This window comes from Myotis brandtii, unplaced genomic scaffold (genome assembly GCF_000412655.1).
Source record: "Myotis brandtii unplaced genomic scaffold, ASM41265v1 scaffold44, whole genome shotgun sequence".
Classification (NCBI taxonomy): Eukaryota; Metazoa; Chordata; class Mammalia; order Chiroptera; family Vespertilionidae; genus Myotis; species Myotis brandtii.
This window is the reverse complement of record NW_005366833.1, coordinates 857147-881333: the sequence shown is the minus strand read 5'-3', so window position 1 is coordinate 881333 and position 24187 is coordinate 857147. Positions and strand designations below refer to the sequence as shown.

General features: G+C 40.6%; 1 protein-coding gene across 1 annotated transcript in view; it reads right to left on the bottom strand.

The window, feature by feature from the left end:
- GLIS3 (GLIS family zinc finger 3) overlaps positions 1-24187 on the bottom strand; it is a 450661-nt gene that overhangs the window by 43236 nt on the left and 383238 nt on the right. The window contains exons 7-8 of the mRNA XM_005874458.2: positions 22378-22522; positions 1449-1617 (exon numbers count right to left, since the gene is read on the bottom strand). Of these exons, the coding sequence (XP_005874520.1) occupies positions 1449-1617; positions 22378-22522 (314 nt within the window). The remainder of the gene's footprint in view (positions 1-1448; positions 1618-22377; positions 22523-24187) is intronic.

The following is a 24187-nucleotide window of genomic DNA, read 5'->3' as shown; positions in this document are numbered from 1 at the left end:
TAAAATGTTTTTTTTTAAAAAAAACCAACCCAAGCATCTGGAGCATCTAAGGAACACATTCAAACCATAGGTAACTGTGGAAGCTGCATTCAGATATCAGGTTTTTGACTTGTTACTGTTGCTCCTGCTTCCATCAATAGCAAAAATCTTTTTCTACATTTATTCTTTTAATGGTTGTGTACAAAAAGAAGATACGTGGATTTTTTCCTCACATTCATGTAAAGAGTTGTTGTGACTACTAATAAGATGAGATGAAAAAGAGAAGATCTCACTGGGTAGTTTCTTAGTTTAACCGCCGTGAAAAATTAATAAGCAGAAACCTCATTCAAAATGGAGTCAGGAGACTAGAGAGAACTCGCATGCACATGTCACTTAACCCACACTACTGACCCCAAAGAAGAGATGTACTTTGCATCTCCAGCGGGAAGTAATATTACTTTACTACCTTAGCTGGAAGAAGAAAAGATCCCTTCTTGCCCAGTAACAAGTCAGCCAAAGGGGAGACTGCCATAACTCAACCAATGAAAAGTCACTATCCTTTGAACTATCCCTTTCCTCCAATAGACTCTTCTTTACAAGAGCCCCTCCCAAGTGCATTAAGAGTACTCCTCTCCTTTATTTCTTTGGACTTGCACATGGTTTGCCATTAGCCTGAATGTCCTGAATTACAATTATTTCTTCTTCTGGAATGAACCTATTTTGCTGCAGACATAGTGGCTATTTGTTTAAAGTCAACACTACCTGTGGAGCATGATTCTCAGCAGAATGCAATGAGATGATGGAGAGCCCATGGCTAGTATCATTCAAAACCCTACCCCCTCCACCCTGTGGATGCCTGAGAGGAACATCTAGGTAACTCAAATCAAGGCAGATGATAAGTGGAGAGGAGACAAGAAGAGTCCACGCTGTCCACATCATTGGAGGGCCAGGCAGTCCAAAGTGTCAAGGTTTCAAAATTTTCTCCCAGAAACTCTTTATGAGGGTGTTATCAACATAAAGTATTCAGCGAATAACGCCTTCCTTGTCACCCATATAGAATCCTGTGCCCTTTTATGCTATACTCTCAACCTAGTAAGTGCTGACCTGTGTGCTGAAAGGCACCACCTTACATTTGAAAAGCATTTCCACTGGTAGGGACATTACCTTAAAATTGAGTCCCTGAAACAAGCTAAGGAAAGGTGGGAAAGACAGAAACATTCTGATGTGTTTTCCCAGCATCAGACACTTCAGTTGGCAGCCAATATCTTTTCATTTTTTCCCATGGAAAATAAAACAGACGAGATATTTGATCCACATGTTTTGTTTATGTACTTTTTAAAATGTCACCTTTGGGTAACTCAACCCACCAATGGATTATTAATAAAAATCAGCAACTGTCAAAGCCCTTCTCCATGTGGAAGGAGGTCTGGCCGCAACACCTATTAGAAGAGAGAGACAGATGGCCTTACCTCTCAGCTCCCGCATCCACAGCTGTGAGTGGAGGTAACTGGGAGGAGGGGTTGTGGGGGCTCCCCTGTACATTATGTCCCGGAGAAGGGTGACTGACAGGATGTGGGGGTGGCACAGCCCCAGCAGCTGTTCCGCTTCGGCTTGAATGATTGCTGGAGAAAATGGAAGCTGAAATCAAGGGAGAACAAGCATCAGACTGTGCCCCAAGTGAAGCCCACATTTTTTAAACGCCAAAGGCGGACAGCAAGCATATTTTAGGGGCTTGTTTTCCTCTTGGTGGTTTTCAGGGAACACTTCTCCTCTTATTGGAGATACACAGCATTGTTTTCACGGTGAAACAGGTTCCCCAGCTGATGCGCCTGTAGGGCTGCCTGAGGAGCTCATGCGAGGCTGGCTCCAGGCTGATGGTCACGGTTTCCCATAGCAGCGCCTTGCCCCACCAGCCTCCTGTCTGACACAGTATAATTAGTCAATCTTCTAATGTCTGCATCTGGGCGAAGGTCTCTACATTAACACCCTTCCATCAGGAGGGACAGGAGTCTGGTAGCAGAAGATCCGCTCTGCTGACCTATAAGGTTACAACAGGGGCCTTAGTCCACTCCTCATCACTGATGCCAGCACTGTGGGTCAGGCTGGGGTCTCTCTCTGTCATTGTTAAATCAATGTAATGAGAACGGAGCTTCCCCCGATCCTAGCACACACACAGGACCCTGCACTCTTTTAACTTCAGAGTCTAACTGACCCCAGGCATTTCCCCGACCGTGTGATGGATGCATGTACTTGGTCTTCATGGAGGATGAGTCTCCTCCTAACACTGCAGAGTATGAAAAGGTGGTCTCACAGGCACCTCTGGGATCATCCCCCTTGTTGCCTATGATGACACAGAGAGTGAGTTACAGCCTCATTCATAGGGGCAGCCCAGCCTCTGAGAATGGTACATGACCTCTAATTTAAATGTGTGCCCATTTAGATGGGCTAATTGGTAGGATGTCACAAGAGAAGCTGGGCTTGTCACTTGCAGAGTCTGTCACTAGCAGAGAGGCTCTGGCAGTGTCTGGGACATACTCAGCAGACATCTCATTAGAGTGCCATCACACCAGCATCCCTACGTGGACTCTCTTTAACTTCCTTCTCTGTACAGAGCTATGCTGAGCTTTATGCCCGACCCTGCTCTTTTTGAACGTACTCTACTGATATCAAAGAATAAATGGATTAAAAAAATAAATCAGGCTAAGGATCAAGACAAAGAAGCCACATAATCAAAGAGATTGGAAGGTTTAAAAGTTCAGGGAGCTGTATTTTTAGACCAGCACCACATTCCTCCAATCCCTTCTGGATAGAATTAATACCTCAGATGACCCAGCCCCCAAAAGCTTAATCCAATGGGATAAGAGTTCAAGGACTTAAAGGAACATGTGAAAAGGCAGAATTACCATCTTCCCGCTTAAAAAGCGACTGTCAGGGGTGTGATCTGATTTGAAGGGTTTATTTCTGGTAAGTCAGCATTGTGTCAGGTTAACTCTTGTCCTCAGAAGCCTGCATCCTGCACGTCTTCAAGAGGTAGTGTGACCAGAAAATGCTTACTGGCTCAAAAAGGCCATGTGGAGTGTCTGCGGTGCATCCACCTCCAGAAAAGTTGCATATTTGCAAACATGCTGCAGTCACCTCATGAATCACTGCCCTCATTTATGCTCATCTCGCACAGGCGACCACAGTTCTGCTTGTATTCCAAATAATAATTTTACCCAAGAGAGAAGGCTGTTGTTTGGATTCACTGTGGCAATAGTTTTAGGACTGGTGTTTGTCAGCATAGAGTGCGGTGTTTTATATACTATTCCAAAAACTAATGGAATAATAAGAGATCGCAGAGACACTGTGGAAACACAGCTAATTTTTTTTTCTGCCTTCGTGTAGTAATGTGAGCGCTCTTATTTGTTTTGTTCCAATTGCTGAATGCATCCATCACTTACTATCCTCTGGAGGTGTTGTTGTTGTTGTTGTTATTGTGTGTGTGTGTGTGTGTGTGTGTGTGTGTCACAAGGGAAGCACTGCCTCTGCTGCTTGTAACTCGATGGGCAACAGGGAAGCTTGGTGTGCACACTGTATGCTCTACTCCATGGTTCGATAGAAAATGGGTTGCTTCCCAGAGGTCTACTTTAGTATATTAGCTATGTTTTTGCTTTAGCTGCAATGAAATAGGCTGGGAAATTTGGTGGGGTTTTTTTTTGCAGCTTGCTGTACATTATAAGCTAGGCCCGGTTAAGTACTTTTCCTTCATCCCACTTAATAGCTAGCACCAACCATCCATTATCCATCTATTCGTCATCCACTCATCCATCTATCCACCAAACATTATGTTTACAATTTATTTATTTAAATCCTCACCATGGATATGTTGTTATTTATTTTTAGATAGAGAGAAGAAGGGCAAGAAAGATGGGGGAGAAAGAGAGAGAAGGAGACGAGAGAGAGAGAGAGAGAGAGAGAGAGAGAGAAACATGTATCAGTTGCCTCCTGTATGCACCCTGACCGGTGATCAAACATGCAATCTAGATATGTGCCCTGACCTGGAATCAAACCTGCAACCTTTTGGTGCATGGAATGATGCTCCAAACAGCTGGGCCACCAAGCCAGGGCCCAAACATTATTTTAAACTCAGTATGTATTAAGTGATACATGCTAGCTAATCTACTAGATGTGGGTCCTTGTCCTTGCAGAGGTTGCAGTTTAGTGAGGGAAAGAGACTTCTGTACATCAATTCTACCAAAATACAAGACTTACTAGTGTACAGCATCAAACAGTGTTCAAAGCACTTAACACATTATCTTATTTGTGGCCCCATAATGTGCCCCAAACTCTGGTCAAACAAGAAAAATGACCACACCTCAAATATGTCATGACAATTTATGCTACTTGCGTTTGCTTAGAATGTTCTCTAACTTTGTTTACTTGTTTTAATACTTTTGTTCTGTGTGCAGAGTTACTTGTGTTCTTTTCATTCCTCTCTCAACAGCCAATTTATGAAGTAACTACTGTGTGGCAGACACTGAGCTAGGTCCTGGAACAAGGTATCCTTGGTGTCTAGTATCTCTAACAGCATCATTCATGATGGTTTGTTGAACAAGCAAAAATGAGCACCATCTAAATACCAGACAATGCAGTCCATCTTGGGATTCAGCGAGTAGGACAAGGTCGGAAAGAAACAGTTACCTAATCCCCACTAGTCAAAGGATGCTCCAGGGTGCACTTCTCTCACACTTCCAAGTAGGCACATGAACCAGAGTGGCTAAACCTTCTCAGAGATGCTCAATACCTGGGCATCAGAGAAGCTAGAGGGCAGAAAGCCAGAGGTACATGGTGTAGTTGAGGAGAGGAGCTAATAAGTAATACTGGTAGAGATGGCTGCCATAGCAACAAAATAGGTAGAATGGTGGAGAAGATACAAGGGTGGACATAAGAGGTATGTGGAACAAGGTCAAAGACTTGGAAACATGCTCTCCAGTTCTGCTGAGGTCAAGTGTTGACTGAGCAACAAACACACAATGACAGCTCTTCCATCCCCTGCTACAGCCAAGGAGTGGTACTGGGGCAGGCAGTGGCCCTTTGAATGCAGAAGAAAGAGAAAGGGAAGGCTTATGGTGCAATTTAAAGTCTGTATTTGGCAAGTATATCGGGAAATTTCTTACATAGGGCGTAAGTAATGATCTCTTGGCAAAATGAGGCCCATGACATGCTTCTATTTTCTACCAGGTAAGATGAGAAGTCTAGGACAAACTCTCTTCTGGTGAGATGACTTAGCAGAAGCTTATAATTCAGTGTCTGCACAGAGCAGTTTGCATGCAGGGCCCAGGGCAAGACTGCTGGTTGTGGATGTTGCCTATGACCGACATAATGACCCGAGAAATAACAGGAGACACAGCATGTCTTCCCAATGTATACTCCACCTCCATTTCACGTACCTTTTCAATAAGATGGACAAAATTTTGGAGTCAGAGAGCTGTAGCGTCAGGAGGATCGCCCTGGGCCTCTACCAAAGACCCATATTTTTCAGAGATTTTCACTAGGGCACAGACAGAAAACGCCTCTCCTACTAATACCGACTTCTAGGAATTTCCAACCATATCACAGTCATACATCCAGGATTCCAACATACTTGATACAGTCTAAAAATATTCATTCATTCATTCATTCATTCAAACACAATCTTCCAGCCCCTACTCTGTACCAGGCAGGTGCTAGTCTCTCTTAACGTCCAGAGTCTGAATATCTGCCAATTCTACCTAGACCTGCCCACCACAACACACACTTCCAGACAAATGCTCTGGCTTTTTTAAGTGATTTTTTTAACCCCAGGGAGAAAACCTCCATGTTAGAGTATTCTAAGGTCATTCACAAAAGGAAAAATTTCCTTCCATACACACTCAAAATGATTTCCAACCTCAACAATGGGGCATCTGAGGCCTACTGATCCAAGCATAAAGAAAAAAATAGATTCCTCCAGAATCCAGGACAATATTAACAAAACTCCTGTGATCAAATCAACCGGCACACACAGGCTGCCCACAGGGCGGCCTTCATTGTCCTAGTCACCTCAGGGGTCAGCGCTGCATTCAGGGGTGGAAGAGGGCGTTTAGGTGACCCTCCAGACGGGGCTGGTGACTGGCAGCCGGAACAACGGATTAGGCATGGCAGAGGAACATACTGGAAAGTTTTATTGCTTTTGTGATTAAGAGATGGTGAACTCCCTAAGGAAATAAAAGCCTGGTCTTGAGATGAATGCATAGGCTAGCAGAGGATCAGGAGCTGGCCTCCCTGCTGTTTGGGGCTTTCTCTCTCTCTAGGGCTTGGCTTACTGCCCTCCCCAGCCCCACACTGTCTCCTGCAGAGGTAGGTGGAGGGGACCCAGTGGGGCTTTATAACGTTGACAAAGCAGCATCTGTTGATCTATGGGGTACCCAGATTCCATGTGGCTGGTGATGGGTTCCAGGGTATTCTAGGCTGGCGCTTTAACTGGCTCAGGATAATTTGAGTTAATAGGCAGCTCTCTCTCTATCCAAATGAAAACAATTAATCTCTGTTTCTGATGAGTACAGACAGGGTGCCCTTGGGGACACTTTAGCTGTCATGTATTCACTGTGTGAATGGAGGGAGAAAAGGTGTGTGATTTGCTACTCAAAATGAAACCTACTTCTCTCAGGCCTAACCCCAGAGCCAGGGAAGGCCACCATGGACACTGCCTCATTTAGAGGCAGGGAAGACCTCCCTGGCCAGGCTGAGGTATATTAAAGAACAGCCAATTGGAGGGCATATTGCTGTGGAAAACTGTATGGATAGCTACAGTCCTGCTTCTCAAGGTTTAACGTGCCAACAAATCACCAGGGTAAAACGCTGACTGTGGTTCACTGGGTCTTAGAGGCAGGGATGCTGAGATTCTGAGTTTGTATCAAACTCCCCAAGTTCCTGGCAATGTTGAGACTGCCAGTCCAGGGACTGCACTTTGAACAGTGAGTGCTGGACCACATCTGAGCTGGGTTTCACCTTCTTACTGTTCTATACCTCAGAGTCAACAGTGAACATTTATTGAGCACTTTGCAAACCTTTCCCCAGTTTACTGACAAGGAACGTGAGACCTAACTGGGTTACTGAGTAGGTCACCTGATTAGGTTACCTAAGTTCGTGGGCTAGAATTCAAACCCAGGAAGCCTGATTTCAGATCACAGGCCCCTCACTGCCATACCATAATGCCTCTCAAACTCAGGATGAATTCAAGAAAAGACATAAGAGCATTGCTATTGTATCAGAACCCCTAGGTCAGCCGTGGGCAAACTACGGCCTGCGGGCCGTATCCGGCCCGTTCGAAATGAATAAAACTAAAAAAAAAAAGACCGTACCCTTTAATGATGTTTACTTTGAATTTATATTAGTTCACACAAACACTCCATCCATGCTTTTGTTCCGGCCCTCCGGTCCACCCATTGTGGCCCTCAAGTCAAAAAGTTTGCCCACCCCTGCCCTAGGTGCTCCATTTGCCAAGGCTGCTTGGAGTCACTTGGCACTCTTCCCCCACCATGGATAGCTTTCTCCACCAAAGTGCTGGTTTGGATGCAAGAAGTATATTCCCATTTCTGTTTTACCCATCCTCAAGCACCTCAGTGACCTCAGTATGGATGAGAGATTTGCCAGTGTTGCAAATGAATTCAGGCAAGAAATTAAATGAATTATTTGGTTTGGAAAACAAACAGCTGGTAGGAAATGTGTATTTTTTCCCAAATAAAGATTTCAGATGCTTGTCAGAGGCCTATCGATCCACTGGTAGGAAAGATGGCAGGCAAAGAGGGGTAATTTGTGAGCAATCAGATATACGTCCTTGTTACCACAAGCGAGTACGATGTTGCTGCCTGCAAGGCCACCACCTCTGTCAATAATGCATGAAGAGGAGATTTGCTGGGCAGGTCTGCTGCTACTGAGCTGCTACAGTAAATATGCATTTGGAGTCATTTGTAATTACGTAAAAGCCATGGTGCTGCTCTAACGCTGGGACCTTGAGAAATGACATTTAATGCTTGGTGGCTAGTACACAGGGAGAGGTATGGGCTCACCGTTCATTTCCTGGGCAATATTTCCAGGGTCAGGGAACAGAAGAGTAAGCTAATCCATGACACCAGGCTAGTTGACTTTCACAGATATAGTAAAAAGAATTATAGGCCCCATTCAAACGATGAGTTCAATCTTGTCTGTCTCTTCCCCCCATTCTCCCAGGAGAAATGTGAACCTGGGAAGGATTCAGGAAGCAGATGAACTGCGATGAAAACTTTGGCTCCTTTGGCCTCACCAGAAATTGGGTACTAGAAGGAGATCATGTGTCAGGGTGGTTATTAAGAGAACAAAACGCACCCATTGGCAGTCAAATGGACTTAGGTTTGAATCTGAGCTTTACCAGTTACTAGCAATGTGTCTCGGGCAAGTCACATAAACAAAGCTCAGTTTCTGCATCTTAAATAAGGACAATGCCTCACAGGATGGTGAGGAGGATTATATAATGTATACAAAATACTTGGCACAATGCCTGGGCCATGGTTAAGTGCTCAATAAACCGCTGTTGCTATTCTTTGGTCATATGGGTTATTATGATGATTACTATCACTAATAGGATAGGGAAGAGAAAAACATAGTTGCTCCAAAATGGTTAATTTAGTGTATGGCAGTGATTTTCAACCAGTGTGCCACAAGAATTTTTAAAACATGCAATACCTGATTATTTAGTCAGGGGCACTGACATCTTTTTCCTTAGATTGTCAAATAAAAATATGATGATAGCTAACACCCCAATAGCTGTATGGTGTGAATGCCCTGTCTGAAACCGTAAATATATAGGTCATATAATAAAGTTGCATCTTATTGGTCACATGACATAAGAAGGTTGTGTCTGATTGGTTAATTCTTGGCACTAGAAACTCTTATATACAAGCATAGGCACCTGATTTTTTAAATGGTCACTTTGGAGCAAAAAGGGTAGGTAATTAGTATTTTTTCAATCAAAATGATACCTATTTTTTTTTTGTCAGATTGGCAAAAATATATACTTTTTGGTGTGCCACAGAATTTTTGTAATTAGTATATATGTGCCATGAGATGAAAAAGGTTGAAAATCGCTGGGGTATGGTCTCTTAAAGATGCATCTACATATAAACTGTGGATGAGGGTCATTTTAAAATGCAAACCAGTATATAACATATCCTTGAATAGTAAGAATTTTTTGTTCAATTTTTCTAATGCAAGTTGCTATAAAGTGTTCAGAGCCTGAGAAAGAATCCTCACAGGGTTAAAATGTTGTACTTCATTTTACATGAGTAATACACACCTTGAGTTACAATCCATAATGCGCTTCAGTTTAAAAGATAGCAAGTCATTTTCATGCATGACTGCACTTCGTTAAGGAGTGAAAATGGGCTGTTACTAAAATGTCAACACAATTGTCCCTCTTGAAGCTTAGTTTATCTTGGAGTAGTTTTACATTTTCAGCACTTCTTTTTGTTTGTTTCTCCAAGAGCATGAAAGTCCAGCCACGGTTAATTTTCTGAATTCAAAAGAGACATCCCTTCAGTCATTCTGAAGAAAATGACAAGTATTGGGGGGGTGACTGGAGTTTTGCTCCCCAAGAGTGAAAATTTGGGCCCCAATGCCTTCTGCAGTTCTTTGCATTTCACCCTGGAGCACTTTAATTGCACTGCCTTTCAGTGGAAAATGCTCTCACGACCTAAATTCGCAAACCAGAGAGAGTTTTCTAACAAGGAAAGGGCCTCAGAGTCACTGGGAAGGCTGCGTTTGATATTGAGGTTAATTGGAGAACGGAGGGATGCCACTGCTAATCCTTGCCTTGTTGCCTATCAGCAAAAGGGGCTAGTTTCCCTCTTTCTTTCTTCCTTATGCCTGGGCATTTCCCCTCCTCCTCTCTCCATCAGGAAGGGCATCATTCCACATTCCACCTGTATTAGGAAAAAGTAGCTTCTTAAGGGTTTGCACAGTCATTTCTCTAATCTTTCCCTTCTCCTTGAGGCATGAATAATTTTAATACTGCCAATCCCTAAAAATCTATTCTTTCTGCCTGTCTTTTCCCTCCTCCTACTATGCAGTGTAGAGTATCATTATCCAGCAGCCCTGATAAGAGGATAATGAAACAATCCCTTCTCAACCAGATCGTGCAGCTGTCAGACTAAAATGACACCACCCATACAGCCTTGACATGCTACCCCAAGCTAATTGATGGCAAACAATGGCAACTGTCACCACTGCCCTAAGACAAAGAAAACATACTTGTGTCACCTGATGGGAGAGCCACCTAGCAACTGATAAACAAATCTGTTAGGGAGATGTTCTATTAAGGTAAGAGAGCGTACATCTCTGAAGAACATGCCTATTAACTTTGAGCTTAAGAGCAGTGCTGTTCACTGGGGAACAGAAATAAGTAAGGTAAAATGAGAATGTATTGATGTCGGCACAGTTACATGAATATTCAGGTTCTCTTACAAATAGATATTCCCACATGAGCTCCGCACTTCTCTGTAGTCTGCCCAATTACATTTCCACATCGGGCACCTGGATTTATAGCCAGGGAGGAAGTTATTAGTGTTTGAGCGGGGATACAGGCTTATATGCCTTTCTGGAATACACCTCCATACAACTAGAAGATGATGGCTGATGATATTCACATAGATGCCAAAGGTTACCATCAAACATTCTGAAATACCAGGTGTAATTAACTTGTGTTAGGAAAAGCTCCTGAAACATCTGCAATTCAGAACAAAGGCATTTTGTTACAATTCGAATGGCTTCCTCTGGCAGCTCTCTCAACTTCTCTGGGACCAACATTTCATGCAACCCTCATGGGTCTTTTTCCAGACAATGCATGCCAATCTAACCTCAAATCTCACACCTATTTTTCATCCCTTTGCCTCTCAACCTAATCACTCCCAGAGAGTTAGTAACACAGAATGTTAATGAAATAATTTGAACAGGCAAACAACTCAGACTACCCTGTGAGAAAGTCAGTATTGCCTCTGTCTGTTACTTTCTCTTCCATATGGGGCAGAGTAGGAGAACATAATGAAGAAGATGAAGCAGGCAGGGCCAACAACTCCTGGAAGCTCTTATAGGAATCATTCTCATCTCCTTCTTTAGAAATAAAGTCCAATTTGGTAACAAAACCAAAAATTTTAGTAAAAAGTATTCAGTTCTCTAACTCCTTATTATTCATCCCCTTGCTATCTCCCACCTGTGCCATGTTGACTGAAAAAGTTGTTTCCTCCCTTGCAGATACTATGGAGGTAACCCCACCCACACCACTTCCATGTGACTTCTGAAAACATTTCACAGGGAAGGCTTCTTGGAAACAGATTTTTAGCACAGCTATCACTCCAATGTTCAATGCAATATTCTCGTAGCCAACTCAAAGGCTCATGTACCAACACCGAACTCTGCTGAGGAATCTCTGCCTTTCCTAGCTCTGTATAACCAAGTAGCAACAGCCCTTCTGGGGAACCAAAATCTGCAATGACTATGAGCCCTGGGCAAAATTGGATAGCTGATAAACTTGGTTTTGTGACTCCAGAGAACCCTCTTTTCTCTTTTTTCACACTTTGCCCACAAAGTGGACACTCTTTCCATTTTGCCTTTAGGTGCTCTGTGTTAGTTACCTCCTAGTTTATTCTCAAGATTAACTCTAATAAATTATTCATGTGTTATCAAGAATTCATGCCCCTACATAGCCTTTCTCAAGGAATTCTTATATGAAAACTTTCTCTACCTTGGAATGGAAGGTTCAGTCTTCAGTTATGTAAATTTCAAGCACCCTTGTTGCTGGCAGAAAGTGTATTTTGAGGAAGTAAGCATCTTTCCTGCTGGAATGTGACCAGATGGGTTCCTAAAGTTTGATATTTCAACTTTTTGCATTTCTCCTGGGCATCAATTTATATGTCAACAAGAGGCCTGGCTTTTAGAAAACATATTCATTGATATTTAAGGGTTTGAAACTCCTCTTTTTAGGAAAAGCAGACCTGGGTAGAATAAAACAAGGCCTGCTCCCTCTGATATCTCTGCAAGCCCTGGCTTCATCATAACTGAACCAAGTCATGCCAGCCTTCGGGCAGCTTCTTCCGACGGGGGAATCACATTATCAGGATGTACAACCATCCTACCATGGGCCTGGCCTGCTTCTGTAGATATCTGTTTGCAGTGTGACAATTCTACCCATAATTTCATTTCGGAGCCACTACATTTGGGGTTCCATAAAAGGCCCCAGAGAGGAGTAGGAGTCCTAGATAATGGTCTTGATTCACCTGCTTTAAATATTGGGCCTTATAGAAAAATCTCTAAAAACCCCAGGGCTAGTAGACTACTACAGTATCTGATAAATCTGAACTATTAAGGGACTAAACAAACCTCTACGTATTGATAGACTTTTAAAACAAAATTTGATCAAACACATGGGAGCCACAAGCTTCCTTGATTTCACTCAGTCACTGACAAATGTCTCAGATGTAAGCATAAAACAGTGATCAGGAAACAAATATTTTAGGCTTTGCAGGCAAGAGGCAATGTTCTCAATTCTTTGACCAACTGTTCTCACATAAAGGCTAGTAGTCTTTTTTACATAAAAAAAGATTTATTTAAAAAAATCTTAAAACCATCCTCTCAGGCCATGCAAAAACAAAGGCAGGCAGGCTCAAGGGGCAATAAATTGTCTGCTGTGTATTACCTATTAAGAACCATCATGAAAAGACTAGGGGGCTGTTTCTAAAACTTGGCAACTAAATTTGAAGTAAGTAAAAAGTCAAGAATAGTTTCTTGACACCTTAGCATGTACTTTGAGGTAAACAACATGACCTGGAAGAGTCAATGACATCAGGAGGGACACTAAGGCCTCAGCGAGGCCAGGACAATGACTGGACAACTAACCATATTGGTCAAGGCCATTCACCCTATTTTTTCATTCCTCCATCTACCTCACGCTCATGGATTCATCACTGTTGAATAAGTTAATTTTTCAGCCTGGCATGCTGGTACTCTGTGTGACCAGCTTGAGTATACTTCAACTCTTCCTGGCAACAGAAAAACTGTCGAATTTATAGATCTGAAGATAGGTCTTGAATATGGGAGTTCTGAGTCCTCATCTTGACTTGAATTCTTATGGAAAGGAATGCTGTATCTCAGGACAGCTACTTCTGAACTCCAAGTACTGGCACTCAGTGCTGAAAGGAAGGAGTAGAAGGGGCTCTAGTCCCTGTCTTAGGCATCCACTTGGTTCATGAGTAATTCTCTAAGCTTTTAAGCAGAGAGGAAAGGAAAAAAGAAAAGAGCATTGATTGAGCATCTCCCAGCTTGCAGGGGTGTACAGGATTCTTATATGTGATGCCACTTAATCCTTACAGCAGTCCTAGGGAATCAATATTCTTACCACTGTTTTATAGATGAGGAAAAGTAACCTCCCTACACTAAACATCTAGTGAGTGAAGAGCCAGGATTGGAGCTAATGACTGCTTGCTGTCTCTATAAAATAAAACCAAAGAAACCATACCAACCTTTAAATATGGAAACCCTAGCCCTGGCTGGTTTGGCTCAGTGTATAGAGCGTCAGCCTGTGGACTGAAGGGTCCTAGGTTTGATTCCGTTAAAGGGCATGTACCTTGGTTGTGGGCACATCCCCAGTAGGGAGTGTGCAGGAGGGAGCTGATCGATGTTTCTAACTCTCTATTCCTCTCCCTTCCTCTCTGTAAAAAATCAATAAAATATATTTAAAAAGTAATAATAAATAAATATGGAAACCCTAATATTTATCTAAAGCTAATATATACTTTGTGAATTTGGAGGCATTGCCACCCAAGTGATGTTGTGGTTGTTTTTCTTTAGAGACCTACATATTTCCTTAATTTAAAAAATGCTAAATGAACTACTGGGTAAATTACTGAAATAAAAGACATGAAGAACTATATTTTAGTTCTAATTTATTCACTCAATGATGTCGATTAAATTCCCAATTTCTTCACGCTTCCATTTTCCTCCCATTTTTTTCTTTTAAATGGTAGTAGTGGGTAGGGTACTATATCTAACCCCTCTTATCCATGGGTGATATGCTCCAAAAACCCTAAATGGATTTCTGGGACCACTTAAAGTAGCGGTTCTCAACTTGTGGGTTGCGACCCCTTTGGGGGTCGAATGACCCTTTCACAGGGGTCGCCTAAGACCATCAGAAAACATATATAATTACATATTGTTTTTGTGATTAATCACTGTGCTTTAATTATGTTCAATTTGTAAAAATGAAATTGGGGGTCACCACAACATGAGGAACTGTATTAAAGGGTCGCGGCATTAGGAAGGTTGAGAACCACTGACTTAGAGTATCAAACCCTATGCATACTATGTTTTATCATACGCATACATATCTATGATAAATTTTAATTTATAAATTACATAAAGAGGTTAACAGTAACTAATAATAGAACAATTACAACAATATAGTGTAATAAAAATTACATTAATGTTGTCTCTCTCAAAATATCTTATTGTGCTGTATTCAGCTTTTCATTTAAAGGAAGCACTTTGAGGCTTCTGTTGGCAAATCTGAATTGCAAGCATCACTACTCTTTGCTTTGGGGCATTATGTAAAATAAAGGTAACTTGAACACAAACACTGTAATACATGGCTACTAAGTGACTAGTGGGTGGGGAGTGTATATAGTGTGGATATCCTGGGAAAAGGGATGATTCACGTCCTGGGTGGGATGGAGCCAGACAGCGTGAGATTCCATCACTCTACTCGGAATGGCATGCCCTTTAAAACTTACGAATTGTTTCTGAAATTTTTCATTTAATATTTTCAGACTGCCATTGAACACAGGTAACTGAAATGGCGGAAAACAAAACTGCAGATAATGTAACTTGTGGTACCTGTTCCCTATCTGCTTTACAGAACTATAATATGTATTTTTCTAGAGTTTGGATAAAAGCAACAATGATAATAGCTAATAGGTACTGAACAGTTACTATGTGCTAAGCAGTGTTCTAAGCATTGTGTGTGTCATTCAATCAGACAACCAATCTTATTGAGAGGAAAATAAATTTGAGAAAAAGGAAGAAGTACCATTTCTATTTGTAAATATTCCATTTAAATACAGGTTGGCTATGCAGATAGTCAGAGGGATGGCATAAAGCATGGCCAATATATGACTTAAGAACAGAGACACTAAATGCTGCCCACCCTTACTTTTTTATATACTGTAGCACCTTAGTACTCTTCACAACTATGGGCCCTAGATTGCTCCTTTACCAATGGCAGAGGCAGTTGTTGCACTGCATTGTTCCTGAAGTGCATCCACCTCTCACAAAACTTGCTAAGCACACTGTGCCTTTTCCTATGCATGCCGATAAGCATTTATGGCCCTTTCTTTTCAATAGTGAATAGGTTCCCTTTCTGCCATCTCGCCTACAAGATACAAATAGGACTTTTACTAAATCCCCAGGGAAAGGTTCCAAGGGAGATGATAAATCCCTGACCTCTTAGGACATAGTTACGTGTCAACAGACCTCTAGGGTGAGCTGGTGGGTAGTCAGAGCAGAGGCCAGACCTGAGCAGTTACCTTCCCTGGGAGAACAGGACCGGAGCCCAGAAGCAAAGCCCAGATGGAAACTAGAAATGGTGGCACGAAAGTGATGCCAGAGCAGCCTTGAAACTCAGGCAGGAAAACTCAGATAAGACACCAAGGAGGCAGTTATAACTGCTGATGAATCAGAGCCTGCTGTCCAAGCAGCCTTAATTGTTCCAGGCACTCAGGGCACCGGAGCAGGCCAGTCATTCTTTGACAATATGAGGAAGACACTGTAAGAGCCAGTGATCAGAAACAGTGCTCTGGTCCCCTGGAATGAGTCAATCCCACAATAACCCTCTCTATTCAGCGCCTGCAACGTGCTCTCTTATTACCGTTAATAGTAAAACATAAAAAATCTAATTCAGTAACGTCCTTCATTTTAACGTTTTATACTCTTCTTCACATTTATTTTCAGTGCTCACACATGTATAAAAAATATATATATTTGCTGTGATTACAAACACCCTGAAAATACCTACTTTCTATGTTCTTTACTCTTCACCTGAAAGAGACATAACTACTTATCTCTCTTTCCTTGGAAGGTAATTCAGTTGAAGCAGAAAGTCAGAACCTTGGGCCCAGAAGTTTAGTCCATGACTTCCTAATCACAGAAGGTTTTAGTTCCTCATTTGAGAAATTCTGTCCTGATTCTCTGTCTTGCCACCCATCTTTTTCCTAAAACCCACTTGGGGTCCATACACAACAAGGTAGATCCAGCCTTTCCTTTTCACACCCCATTTTAGTGCCTGCAGAATAACATAAAATGAGGGAAAGGAGAAATAATAGTTAAAAGACAACCTTAACTTTGCCCTAAGGAAATAAAACTACAGTTGCCCAGTGTCACTATTTTCCTCTCCTCCTCAAAAGTTGTGCAATTGGTTTTACTCACCCACAAAAATATTTTTGCAGCAAAAACTTGTACATATTGTAAAACTGAATAACTCAGCTTAATCTTGTATGAAAACTAACATGAATATAAAGGAATATGTAGAAAATTGAAGCACCAAATTAAGCAGCTTTCAAACATAAAAAGTCATTAACATTAGCAGCATACATACAAATGTGCCCCGTGCTGGCTGGGAATAGGAATTTTAATTTTCTTCAGTTGGGTGGTTATAAGATTTCACTCTTAATCAAAATATGTGCAGTGCCACTAGAGTACTGGTGGGAAGACATGCTTAATATCCATCAATAGGTTTTCTATAGTGAGAAATAGAAATATATTTTATAGGGAAACTCTTTGCTTTTTCACTACTTGATTTAGTTTTATTATCTTTGTAATTATTTATTTTAAGTACCAGAATGGTGTTATTCCATTTATCATTGTATATACAAACAGCAGATTAACCACAGCCTTAAATTGTCTTGTGGACAGATTTCCATCACATTGTTTTTAGATAAAAATTTTGCTCCAATTTGTAAATTCTTTTAAATTTTAATTTTATTGAAGTATGAAAGACATTTGAAGTATAAAATTGTGAGACATCTAAAATGTACATCGTGGTGATGTGACATACATACCCACTGTGACAGGACTCCCCCCTCCCCAAATCTGGTTAATTAGGGGTAATTCTTATTGTAACTCCTATCAGTCAAAATTAAGATTGTGTTTTGCTAGAAGTCACATTCCCACATTTTATGATCCAGAGCAATGGTTTTCAAAGTGTGGTCCATTGATTGGCAGCACCCCGTGACATCTGAGAACTTGCTAGAAACATGTAGCAGTAATTCAAATTCTTGGGACTCACTCAGACCTATTGAATCAGAAACTCTGGGGGTGAGGAACAGCAATCTGTATTTTCAGGGGTTTGCCAGGTGAGTTAATGCTCACTAAAGGACTGGCTCAGGATCAGGCAGGGCCAAATCTGTAGATTTAACTATCAGTTTCTACAAAAGTGAAAAATGAGGCTTGTTCCTATGCTCATTGATTCTGCAATCCAACTACAGTAGGCGGATAAACCACAGATGCAAGAGATGTTACATGAACAATACAGGATTCTGACAGCAGTTCAAGGCAACATCAGAAAGATGTTGTTGCCAAACGTTTCCCTATAAATCGCTTCTGTTGCCCCATTCTACCACCTTCTGTCCACCACCAATTTCAAGCTGTTCTGTCCCTTTTTCACCCCTGGTAAATTTCAAACAAAGCCAAAATTTTGAAGTAATAACTATTGCATGTTTTATAATGCTCTATGACCATTTATATAGATTATGGACATTTATACAGATTATGTTATTTGATCTTCAACAATTCTCCTATAAAGTTTAACCAATTGGGAAATTTGTGTGCCAATTAAGAACATTCTAATGAAGCCCCTAAATTAATAACCACTTTTTGAGAGTAGATTATATGAGGCAGTTTTATAGAAAATTATTTCTAACCCCTACAACTCTGCAAGTTGTCCCAAGATAGCAAATATATTAACTTAAGAATGTAGAAAATGTTTTAAAACATATCCCATAAAATTACATTAAAATGAAACATTAACTATTTCACAAAGTATGTTAAATCTTGTATAAATTTAATATGGTGCTATTTATTACAAAAAGTGATGCTATTGTAATAGAGAAGCCTTCATTTCTCAGTAATGAGGGGGAGGGAAGGGAATGACAATATATGACTTCAAAAGTTCCTGCTCTAAAAATGTATTTATTTTCATTCTACAATTCCCTATAATACATGAATATAACACTTTTTCCCCCTGAAAGATCTAAAGTTACATTCAGAATTGGGATAATTCAATAGCTCTAAAAACATGGTAATTATTTAAAAACCCAATAGAAGTGGTACCGATAAAATTCGCTCATTCTTGCAGATCTCCTTGTTCCAGCTGCATTAGCTCCTCATTTGATGATGGGGTTCTGTGAAACTCAAACATCTCAACCACACTGGTCTCTACGATGTCTTCATGGCTAAGACCATTTGCAAAGCTTATGTTGTATTGAGCCTCTAGTACAGTTTTGATCTGGAGGGAACCGTAACTTTTGTGATCACTCACCAGACAGATCTTCCATACAGTGTGTTCTTTGATAGTGAACGGACTCTCTGTCAGGACCAGGCACTGGCCCAGGCTGTCCATGATATTGCAGACTAACTGTAGGCTTATCTGCTTCATCCCTTTATCCAGGGAGCTGATGAGAATATTAAACCTTAAAAGTGGCATTCACACCTCGATTTACTGGCTATGATATTTCTCCCTTGGATGATCAGACAAATCACCTGAATTTACAGGCTGGCCAAGACAGTACTATCTGAGGTACAGCACTTTTGAACAAAAGGACAAACAATATAAGTGAGCCCTCATTGAGAACTGTCCAGACTTCCTGTTAGATCACTAAATCGCTCTCAGGTTAGCTGAGGAGCCGGCCTGGGGAGCCCCGGGATTTCCAAGTAGATAAACACACACCTTGCTTTTAAAATCACCTTCAGTAGGGCCTCAAGTGATATTTGGCTGCTTTAACCTAGGGTACTATTTTCTCCCACAGAAATAAAAGTCTTTTCAGGCATTCCTTTCCAGCCAAACTCCAACTTATCAACTGAAAGGTTTGTTTCAGTAAGGGAAGCCAACATGTTAGGAGACTCGCAAGAGCTGTACGTGTCAGAACTGCCATCTTCCCTGTTCATCTTCATGCTCTGCCAACTACCCCTCTCCCAGAATCTCACAAATCCTTTTCTGCTACCCACGAAAAGTTTCCATTTCAAAATCATGACTTCTTCAAAACATGAGTCCTCAATGGTAGCGTCTAAAAAATCATGGTGCTCCTTGCTAAACTACTTCTGATCCTATGCCTATATATACTGAACAGGTGTCCATCAAAATATTTTTATTGTAAATCAATTTGCTAGCACTTAAAAGTCTAAGTGCTTGACAATCATTAAACAAATATTTTCTCAATTTTGTATAACAGAATGTAAAGGGAATGACTCCAAGTACTTTTGCCACTAAGCCAAGCCTTAATCTTTGTCAAATTGCCCTAACACTTCAGATTTTACATGTAACTAATTGATAAACAGTTTCCTTTTCCTTTGGCATCTCTCACTGTTTGGCTTCTTTCCACAGATCTTTAGCACAGGTTTGAAACTGGTGTGAACACGAACTCCTGGCAAGTGGATTTTTAGAACTTTAAAAGGAAGAAGAAAGGCTTAAAATTATTGTGGTTTTTTAGTTTTTCTTCCTGCCTTATTTTGTTCTGTTTGTTGCCTACATAGGAAAACAGAAGGAATAACCAGTTTTTTAAAAGAAAAGGCAAGAACAAAGAGAGTAAAATAGAACCTGAGGGAAGCAGGAATAAAAAAAGAAGTAGGGAAGAGAAACTTTCACAGTTATAAGCTAACTCAAGGAGTAAAATTCCAGGATAAAGGAAGATGGCCACATGCCTGTTTCAAATGTCCCCATAGTTGCAGAAAATTTAAATCAATCTGAAGATACTCTGTTGATACTGTGGTAACTTAGACTCTTTGCCCATTATGGCACCTCGCCCACATGAGCTGGAGGCTCAAAACTAAGAGCTCAAAATCTTTTTTGAGGCCCAAAGGAGAAACAGACTCATGTACACAGAGGAGACTGGTGGTTGCTGGGGAGGTGCAGAGGGAGGGGGGACTGGGAGAAAGAGGTGAAGGGATTAAGAAGTACAAATTGGCAGTTACAAAACAGTCACAGGGATGTAAAGTACAGCATAGGGAATATAGTCAATAATATTGTGATAACTATGTTTGGTGCAGGTTGAGTACTGGAAATATCAGGGGACCGTTTTTGCAAAGTATATGATTGTTTAACTACTATGCTGTATACCTGAAATCAATACAAAATAATATTGAAAGTAAACTGCAATTGTAAAATAACTATAATAATTTTTTTAAATGTATCATGTGCAAAGAGAGGAATTATTTGGAATGACAAAGCCATTTCAAACTAAATCTCTTAAAAAATTTTAAAAACACTACCAGAAATATAAAAATACACACCAAGACAAAGGTGACTCCTAAGTTTTGAAAATGAGCCACACAGATGTATGCTACACACAGCAAAGACAGAGATCTCATTGCTTTCCAAATCCATTTCCAAGAGATTTAAATGAACAAGACTATCCCATCACCAGAAAATATATTAGATGTTGGGCCATTTTGCAATTGGTTTGGGTTAGATTTGACTCGTAACTGTTGTGTTCCAGGTCTTTAGTAAAATCATGAATTTATAGACTGTAGAATTAGAGGGCCCTGGCCAATAGCTCAGTTGGTTGGCATTGTCCCGTACACCAAAAGGTTGCAGGTTTGATTCCCAGTCTTGGCTCATATGGGAGGCAACTGATTGATGATTCTCTCTCTCTTTTCCTCTCTCTCTAAAAAAAAAATCAATAAAAACATATCTTTGGGTGAGGATTAAAAAAATGTAGTGCTATATTGGCTGTTTTAAACTGATTGTTAACTTAATGTGCTAAAATAAATGTTCATATATCAAATATGTGGCAAATCAAACAGACATATGTACAAACAAAAGCTAGTCAAGCTAGTCACGCTTTTTTCATGTATATATCTAATACAAAATATTTATGTGTGCTGAAAACATTGTACATTGACATATTTCATGTGTATATATGTACCTGTACCGCAAACCTCTGTAAGATTTGTTCAGCCCTTCAGATAAGGTTTAATCCCATGTCCCAGGTTCTCAAAAAGCAGCTGTGTTGGTCTCCAAGAGTAAGTAGCCAAAATAACTGATAAAGGGCCACTGACTCTTGGTGTCTTGATGACTGACCTTCTTGAAACACTGTATTTGCTTAATGCCCTTTCCCCTGCCTTTGGACCAACTGAGAACTGTAGAGTTTATCAAGTTACACAAGCATGTCTTTCTCTTATTCCACTGTTATGCATCAGTAAATTCTTAATTCTTTATGGCTTATTAGAACATTTAAAAAGAAAAAAAAGTCTGCTGCCAAAACCTGGCCCTGGAATCAGATGGGGGTGGGAGTGGGATTTGTAATCCACAGACAATAGAAAATTCTCATTGTCTGAAATGTGGAGCCGGTGGGACATTTACTATCAGAGTCACAGCATGACAATAAGGGCTTTCCAAACATGAGGATGCTAATCAGTTATGTTTGCAGGGGTACATCATCACTATGAGAGTGAAAGATGCATAAAAATCCAGATAAGAAAATAAATGAAAAAAATAACTTTCATGTTGCAAATTAATCCTTTCTTATTTTTCACTACACACATGACATTTTCCAAATATGGAGTCATCTATTATTCAAACCCAGGCAGAAGGATATGAGTCTGGGGGTCTGGGAGTGCCATTCTATCTCCCCCCACCCCTGCAATGGTTAACAAACAATAATGGACATTCTTACAAGTTGGTTTACTGGTATGCTATTTTTCTTAGAAACCTGGGGCTTCCTTTTAAAATGCAAAGAAGACGATGACTGTTCCATTAAGAAATCTGTTATCTGCTTAAGGGGGAAGCATTTCCTTTGAGTCTATATCAGTTAATAAATTTGAGATACTTGGGAAGGTTGGGTGCATTGAACTTTTGGCAGAAACCCAGAACTAAAGGAGTTAATGCATTATTTTACTTTGTTTATTAATGAGAAAAAAGTCTGCTGCCAAACTGAGCTCAGAATTCAGATGGGACAGTATGGAGGGTGATAATTTGCAGTCCACTGATAAAGCAAAATACAGATGATATTAGAAGAATTTCTTTCATGTGAGCATTCCCTTTAACCAGAGTGAAGGTGCCCAGAGAAAATCAGTTGATGTGGTTGGGTCTGCCTTTGCTGTCATTACCTGGATAGAGTTCGGGCCCAGGCCCCGGGGAGCATCCCACTGCCCCATCTGTGGCAGCATCTTGTGGGGACGTGGCCGACTGCAGGGGTTGCACGGTGAGGCAATCCGTGAGCAAGTCAGGATGGAGCTCTGCACTGGACCGCAACTAAGAAAAGGAGAAAACAGAAGACATATGGAAAGGAAAGCTGTTACTTGGAATACTTTCCTGGAATGGCATCATGCCCTAAGGTTCAATGCAATTCAATCCACAAATATTTATCAAGCAACAACTATGGGCTTAAGAGAGTCAATAAAAGGGTCAGTTTTCCAATCCTCATAACACCTGGCAGGTGCTTCAGGAAAAATAGTGTGGCTAGAGGCAGATTTGACTTTAGTCCTGATATTTTGACTTCTGAGAACTCAACTGCCTATTATATTTCCTTGTATTTGCTCTGTATCTTATCAGAACTTGTAGCGATAACAGAACAAACTCAAGTATATTTAGTCCAGATTGGAAAGTGCTTTTAAAATACAGAGATATCACTATGAAAATATCTTGGAGATAATTCAGAAATGTCCATTGAGATTTGGTGCCTATAGATATTACGTGACAGGAAAATACACAAGTTAAATTTTAAAATATTATGGAGCATGGTTAAAAGAAAAACCAATGTCATTAACAGAAACAGAATCCCAACAGTAAGTTACATAACAAAAAACATTTAGATGGTCATTTTATCACAATAACAAAATAAAGCCTTTATTTATTAGAGTTACAAAAAAAATCAAATCATAAGAATGTTAGAATAAAATCTAGGTGAAAAGTTACCTGATCTCTTTATGAAAAAGAATTCTGTAAATATAATTTGAATAGGAAAAAATCACAACGTGAGATTGTTACATAAAAATCTCTATCTCCTGCTTATATAAAAATACAATATCTTAAAAATCTAGCAATGTATTTGTTACAGATATTGCAAGTAGTTACCATCTCCAGTGTTGAAAGGAAATACATAAGTTAATATTGTCTTTATCAAGACAAAACTAAACCTTTAGACCCAGCTGGAGTATACTTATTCATCCAACAAATATTTATTGTCAGACACACCTCTAGACTCTAGGAATCCCATGTTAGGGAAAGTATACTCCAGAGCGGAATAACAGTGCAGAGAAGACAGACAGTGAGGATGGGGGAGGGATGGCAATTTTAGAAAGGAAATCAGGGAAAACCTCTTGGACGTGACACTTGCAAAAAGCTTTGAAAGAAGCGAGGGAGTGAGCCATACAGACATAAAGGGAGGAAGAACCTGTCTGCCTTGTGGTGTGCCTGGATTATCTGAGGAACAGTAAGGCTGGAGTGGTGTGAGCCTGGGGCCTAGAGAAGAGAAAGAGAAGATGAACCAGAGATGTAGTGGGGAGAGGGAGTATGTTTAGTGTCCCTCTCACCCTCCTTCCCAGATTAGACAACCAGGAAAGGTCCTTCCAGATCAGTTAAAGCTCTTAAATCATCTCTGGTCTAGGAATTATCTAATGATTAAGGTGGGAGGCACACAGCAGAATCTCCTGGGTGGGGACTGCCTCACCACGCAGCCTTGGCATAAACATAAGACTTTAAAAAGGCAAAACAGAATGACAATAAACATTAAAAAAACATACAGCACACTTAAAAGAAATGCAATGTTAAAGTTTTTTAACTTATTAAGTTAATAAAACCTTTAAAAAAGTAGTGGTAGCTAAGGTACAGTGAGAGAGGCATTCTTTTTTTAAATTTGTTTATTATTAAAAGTATTTCAGATGTCCCTCCCCCCCGCCCCCCCATTGACCTCCTCCA